This window comes from Staurois parvus, unplaced genomic scaffold (genome assembly GCF_062004578.1).
Source record: "Staurois parvus isolate SC_StPar_1 unplaced genomic scaffold, SC_StPar_1.0 ptg001284l, whole genome shotgun sequence".
NCBI classification, from domain to species: Eukaryota; Metazoa; Chordata; class Amphibia; order Anura; family Ranidae; genus Staurois; species Staurois parvus.
Window position 1 is genome coordinate 445,973 of NW_028319080.1, and position 7,366 is coordinate 453,338.

Genomic DNA, 7,366 nt, shown 5'->3' on the forward strand with positions numbered 1-7,366 from the left:
CATCCCAAGAATATTGCTACACTGAAACAGTTTTGTGAAGAGGAGTGGTCCAAAATTACTCCAGATCGTTATGCAGGTCTGATCTGCAACTACAGGAAACGTTTGGTTGAGGTTATTGCTGCCAAAAGAGGGTCAACCAGTTATTAAGTCCAAAGGTTCACATACTTTTTCCTCCCTGCACTGTGAATGTTTACATGTTATGTGCAATTAAACCATGGCAACATCTAATGTTTGTGTAGTATTATGTTCAGCAGACTGTGTTCTTCTATTGTTGTGACTTAGATGACGTTCAGAGCACATTTTATGCCCAATTCATGCAAAACTCCACATAATCCCAAGGGGTTCACATACTTTTTCTTGCAACTGTATGTGTGTGTGTGTGTGTGTGTGTGTGTGTGTGTGTGTGTGTGTGTGTGTGTGTATGTATATGTGTGTATATATATATATATATATATATATATATACATACTCTGATGTAAAGTTAATTACCCAGAGTGTTTTCCTATTCAAGAATATTTCAAAGTATTAGTTAAGACATAGGCAGACCCTTGTCTATGGACCTGTTTAATTAATTTACATAGCTTTCCCATATTACAAGCTATTTACTTCAGCAGACAGTCCCAGATTCTATTTCACCTCTTGTCAAAGTTGTTTTTATTGGTAGTGGTGAAAAGTTGAACATTTAAATGTAAATTTTCTACATTATGAAATCGTATATTATAAACCTCTAGAGACTTAATAACTATTGCTTGATATTGAAATAATAATAATAATGATGATACTACTACTTATAACAATAAGAATAATAATTATATTCTCAATTTCACATATGCAAATGAATGTGAATAATATGAACTGATATAGCCATGTTAGTACTATAATGGAAGTACATGGAAATCATTGTTTTATATTTTACAGCTTCTGACACCGCTTGACAACTCCAAGGAAGTGTAGACCTGAATGTAAGTTGCCCAAAGAAAACCAACTACATACTGCCTCATATTCCCAAGGAACGTTCTATATTCACAGCTCTGTCAACAATTGATTTTCAAAAATCTGAGTATGAAAATGCGTTTCACACTTAAAACTGGCTGAACAAGTCAAAAAGTGTCTTTCGGCGCAAACCAGGCCGTGTGCTGGCTGCTGCCACTCTTCTCTCCCTTATTTCCTCTGTGATCCAGCAAGGGGCCCTGACATTAGGATCTCCACTGACTTATTGCACCATAACATAGAGCAGCTTCCACTACAGCACTGGAGGCAGCAAGCAACAACTACAACTGGCAGTTCTATAATGATGAAGGGATGAAGTTCTATAATGATGAAATGCCCAGGGTGAGGATATCTTACATTTAGGAGTCCTTTAGAGGAAATATCACAGGTCTGTTATGACTCATAAAAGCATTGGAACTATTTCTGGTTCATAAATAGGACTAGATAGGTTAGGGAAAATCATTCTGTTATATACAGTATAGTTTTATATTTGTCCAAGAATATGTAAAGTATAATGGATTTCAATGGAGTAAATCTCCCTCTATAAACTCACCTTTTGGCTTGTAAGGCAGCCCATAGATGATTCCTTTTTAATTCAACCAGCGGGTGAATGAAAACAAAAAGGACCAGATTCCCCCATCCACACACTGATCAGTTCTGCTGACTATAGCAAGTGGTGCTGACTGAGTGGGGAATATCTGGCAGGGTGCTTGTACAGAAGTTTAATGGTAGATTGATTTCTATACAACCACATCTCCATACATGGATTGATATTTGGCCAGCCCCAGCTGATCCAGTCAAATTTCAATCCATGAATGGCCAGATTAGGAGAAATAAGGGCTGAGCTGAACTGCTTCTCTGACTCACAACCACTTATATTTGTCACTGATTTTTATCACTTTGGGTTTTTCTTGGACATATTGAGGGCCAAATCACACGAAGATTTGTGTAAATACATCTGTGCTAACTCAGTGTGACAAGTTGCACCACATTAAGGCAGTCCATTCATTTGAATAGGCTGGCAGTGCACCATATCACATGGAGGAATGGACCTGACACTTTCCTCTAATGCAGTGCATGACAAGTGCACCATTGTGTTCTGCAGTGCAGGTGCACTGCCTGCTACTGTAATAGAGCATTGGGGTGCTATGGATAATGAATCGCCTCTACATACCCCAAGCCACACTGTGCTCATTATCATAAAACCTAAATATGAATGGACCCCAAAAGATACTTTTTATTGGTTGAGTATATAAACAGCTCAGTTCTCTTGTTTAGGTAAAGAGGAGAGCCTAGCTGATATGGAGCTGCAGATATGTCTTCTTTTGTTTAGTTTTCACAAATCTTCTGATTCATTTGAAACAGTCAAAGTGTGCAAAGAAATGTTATATGCGCCACATTAGATTTATAAAATGGGGGCTGTACTATCCACAAATATGGGAGAGCATGTATTACCAGAGTGGGAAAAGAAAAACACAAAATGGCGCACTCTCCTCGTGCATTACCGTGGTTACAAGTGAATTTATTAAAAACGTAACAAATGGATACTCACAAAACGAACGTAAAAAATTAACATGAAGCCAAATGGGTCAATGTCACATGACTGGAGTCCTGTGATGATGGTTCCTGGTGGGAAAACTGACACGTTTCGTGAGTTGAACTCCGTTTTTCAAAGCGTTCCTCACATCTATAGACAGGATTACCGAATAAACTTCTTCTGAGAGTAAGAAGACATCTGTTATAGGAATATATAAGTAACTCAATTTTTGTCTTTGCAAGTCCACAAAGGAGAAGATCACAGATAGTTTCTTTTCTCTTTATTCCATTCTGGCTCTGTATCTTTCTTTTTAAGAAATACACAGTCTGATTTGAGAACCTGTCATATTCTATAACAACATACATGGAAATATTCATGGCTGGTAGAAAATGTGCACTTCTGTGATTTTAGGATTGTTGGGACTTTTAAGAACGATTGCAGCGAACCACCCATCCCAGATGTATGTATTTTTCATATCTGTGAGTGACAGGTGCTCTTTTTATCAGCATGTGGCAGAATAGCATACTTGTAGTTGGTATTTATTGTCTAATCTGAACATCAGAAGTACCAGCAGTGAAATCTGAAAATCAGCTTCTAACACCTGTACTTGTTTGCACTTGGCAATATCCGGGTGTGCCCAAAAAGTTCTGTCTAGAATAGAAATTGTTTGGAATTTAATAAGCTGAAATACGATGTGAAAAGGCATCTTTTTTCCAACACTGAAAATAAATTGAAGACAAAGTTCTGGGAGTGAAGAGTTATCTTCTAACTGTAGAAAAGGATTGAACTCTGTGAACTAGAAAATGATCCAAGATACTGAAAGGATGCCTACAAACCCCACAACTCCAAATGTGTCGGAGACTTCTCATTGGTCCTCATGGGTGCCACAGACTGAGGATTGTTGTGCACGTTCTGCTAATTAAAGCAGTAAGTATTGTTTAGGGTGGAGGGGAAATCTTCCTGGGTATTATCCTTTCCATCTCTGCATCTATTATTATTATTATACAGTATTTATAAAGCGCCAATAGTTCGCTCAGCGCTGTACATTACAAAGGGGGACAGAACATGTGACAGAACAATACCAATACAATGCAAAACATGAGGGGATCGAGGGCCCTGCTCTTTCGAATTTACAATCTAGGAGGGAGGAGATGGTGGTACAGGAGGAGATAGCTGTGGGGGATGGAGTGGTAGGAAGAGTGGTGGAGGTCGGCAAGTTAGCAGGGGGTGGGGTAGGCTTCCCTGAAGAGATGGGTTTTCAGGGTGCGCCTAAAGGAGAGGAGAGTAGGTGATAATCTGATGGGTTGGGGCAGGGAGTTCCAGAGGATAGGTGACATCCTGGAGGCGGGCATGATCTATGTTGTAATCACTGGCTAGATTCAGTACAAACAGGTATGTATATATGTGAATGCAAGTTAAAGAATTCCCTTTAAAATGGAATTAGAATGTGAATAAAATGAAGACAACTACTTTAAATGTTACTAAAGACTGTTTTTTATCAGAAAAATAAATGTGAATCCACATGAAGATGACGTGTTTTGTATTTTACTGTATTAGTCCTGGTGTGTCTTTGCAGATTCTGCAGCTGCTCCTGGTATTGTATTACTTATAAATTTAAAGGTGTCAGAAATGTAGCTTAGTAAAGCTCCGCCCAGAAGTGTTGGTGAAGATGTCACAGAATGGCTGGCAGTTTGTGATCTGGTTGGCAAACCAATGGCAATGGGCCAGAGAAGACACTGAAAAAGCAGCTGCTCAGATACTACCACCTGAAGTGGTGACATACCAGAATATATCCTCTCTCATATCACCTCTGTTCTCTTTCTTTAGATGTAAAAAGTTGAATAAATCTGAAATGTTATATAATGAACCAGATACCAACAACAAATAGAATTTGGTCCAGCAAAACAATATGAACTCTGTAGAAGATATTTAATGACTGATTGGTTGGAAGATATCAGTGATATTCACAGAGGCTATTAACCCCTTGTAGTCGACCGCATGCAAATTAGCGGCCTCACAGAACTGGGCTTTTTTCCATGGGGCTACTAATTTGTGTACCTGTCTTTCTGCTGGGAGTGCGCCGCATGGTGCGCTCCCAGCACAAAGACCGGGGTGTCACTGACAGCCCCGGGTCCCGTTCTAACGATCGAGACCCAGAATTCCTAGTCACCGGATCGCTGTGATAGCCTCTGATTGGCTATCACAGTGATCAGTCACTGTGAAGCCCGTCCCCCCCCTTGTTTTCGCTCTCTGAATGGAGGAGAGAGATACATTGTATCTCTTTGTCCTTTCAGAGAGACAAAAAACTAGTGTGTAAAAAATAAAAATTATAAAAAACACTCTAGATCAGGGGTCCTCAAACTTTTTAAACAGGGGGCCAGTTCACTGTCCCTCAGTCCGTTGGAGGGCCGGACTATAGTTTAAAAAAAACAAACAAACTATGAACAAATGCGGACACAGTACAGCAGATGACCAGAGACTGCGGACATACAACGGCGGCGGGAATACTAGGCCGGCCGCTCCATAAGACGCACAGACATTTCCCCCCAAGTGTGCCTTATGGAGCAAAATAGTGCCCCATCATTGGTGTCAGTGGGAGGAATAGTGCCCCATCATTGGTGTCAGTGGGAGGAATAGTGACCCATCATTGGTGTCAGTGGGAAGGATCATGCCCCATCATTAGTGTCAGTGGGAGGAATAGTGCCCCATCATTGGTGTCAATGGGAAGAAACGTGCCCCATCATTGGTGTCAGTGGGAAGAAACGTGCCCCATCATTGGTGTCAGTGGGAGGAATAGTGCCCCATCATTAGTGTCAGTGGGGAGAGGAATAGTGCCCCATTATTGGTGTCAGTGGGGGGAGGAATAGTGTCCCATCGTTGGTGTCAGTGTGTGTGGGGGGGGGAATAGTGCCCCGTCATTGGTGTCAGTGGGAGGAATAGTGTCCCATCATTTGTGTCAGTGGGAAGAATAGTGACCCATCTTTGGTGTCAGTGGGAAGAATATTGCCCCATCATTGGTATCATTGGGATGAATAGTGCTCCATCTTTGGTGTCAGTGGGAGGAATGGTATGTCATTGGTGTCAGTGGAGGGGAATAGTGCCCCGTCTTTGGTGTCAGTAGGGGGGATAGTGTCCCAACATTGGTGTCAGTGGGAGGAATAGTGTTCCATCGTTGGTGTCAGTGGGGGGGGAGGGGATAGTGTCCCATTATTGGTGTCAATGGGGGAAGGAATAGTGTTTCATCGTTGGTGTCAGTGGGGGGTGGAATAGTGCCCCATCGTTGGTGTCAGTGGGGGGGGGGGGTGGAATAGTGCCCCATCGTTGGTGTCAGTGGGGGGAGGAATAGTACCCCATCATTGGTGTCAGTGGGAGGAATAGTGCCCATTGTTGGTATCAGTGGGAGGAATAGTGCCCCATCATTGGTGTCAGTGGGAGGAATAATGCCCCATCATTAGCATCAGTGACACCAATGATGGGGCAGTATTCCTCCCACTGACACAAAACTTGCTGACCCTTGCTCCAGCATGGTGCTGATGCAGCCAGCATACCTGGTTGCAGCAGCACCATCAGCACGGCACACTTACCTGTCAGCTGTCCTTCATTACTCTGGCCTCTCCCTCACTCGATGTTCTCGGGGCTGCTCGGCTCCGCCTCCTCACCGGTGATTGGCCGCCTGTGTGCCTTTCCTGAGCTACAGTTCTGGCGCCCAATCACCGGTGAGGAGGCGGAGCCAAGCGGCAGGAGTGAGGGAGTGGCCGGAGTGAATGAAGGAGCAGCGCTTCCTGGACTGGATCGTCGTGGGACTGGGACCAGAGCCAGGTAAGGTACAGCAGCCCCCTACCACCCCTGTACTTAGTGTCCCGCCCCTGCCGGCGAGCCAAATGGCCTCGGCGGGCCGTAGTTTGAGGACCCCTGTTCTAGATAAAGAGATTCAAGAAGTTTGTAATCTTAATAGAGAGAATCTCCTGGTTCCTGGGGTTAACCGTAGGAAGGAAAGATTCTGTCCTTTCATCACTAATTATTCGATACAATACAAAAGAGTATCAAGAATCATTAGGAAGAATTGGTCCATTCTTAAGAATGATTCTATATTGGGAGAAGTGTTACCCAGCCATCCAGAAATTACGTTCAGAAAAGCCCTCCCTTTAAGGAGCACCCTAGCACCGAACATAGTTAACCCACCTAGACAGCTCTCTTTCAATTTTAATCATAAAGGATTTTGCGTTCACAATGGAATGTACAAAAAAACGGTTAAGAGCTTTCACTCTAATGTCACCGGGAAAACATACGACATACAAACGGCAATAACGTGTTATAGTACTCATGTCGTGTATTTACTTGAATGTGCCTGTGGAAGTACATGGGTAGAACCACGAGATGATTACGGGATAGACTCAGAGAGCATTTGACTAACATTAAAAAAGGGTACAAAGACCATTCGGGCTCGATGCATTTTCGGGTAGCCCATAACAAAAACCCACACTGTCTGAAATTCATCGGGATTGATAATATAACCAGTCATTGGAGAGCCTCGAAACGAAGTGGATTTATCTACTACGGACTTCAGCACCACTAGGCCTTAATGCTGAATTAGATATTAACTGTTACATTGATACTAGTTAACTCTCCCCGTTCTGAATTGTTACAACAGCTCAGCAAGAAACAAGGATTTTATCATACATTATCAGGTCTATGTCTAAATGCGCTATTTTAATATATTTTTTAGATATTTTTAGGTTAATATTTTAATAATATTACTGGCACTTAGTATTTTAGTCTAGCGGCCATTTCAGGCGCTATATTACCATATTTTAGATGCTTATGGCCTTTGAGCATTAT

General features: G+C 42.3%; 1 protein-coding gene across 1 annotated transcript in view; it reads left to right on the forward strand.

Moving 5' to 3' along the window:
- LOC149437507 (class I histocompatibility antigen, F10 alpha chain-like) overlaps positions 1-4,054 on the forward strand; it is an 85,294-nt gene extending 81,240 nt beyond the window's left edge. Inside the window, exon 7 of the mRNA XM_089660846.1 lies at positions 919-4,054. Within this exon, the coding sequence (XP_089516972.1) occupies positions 919-935 (17 nt within the window). The 3' untranslated portion in view covers positions 936-4,054. The remainder of the gene's footprint in view (positions 1-918) is intronic.
- The last annotated feature ends 3,312 nt before the right edge of the window (positions 4,055-7,366 follow it).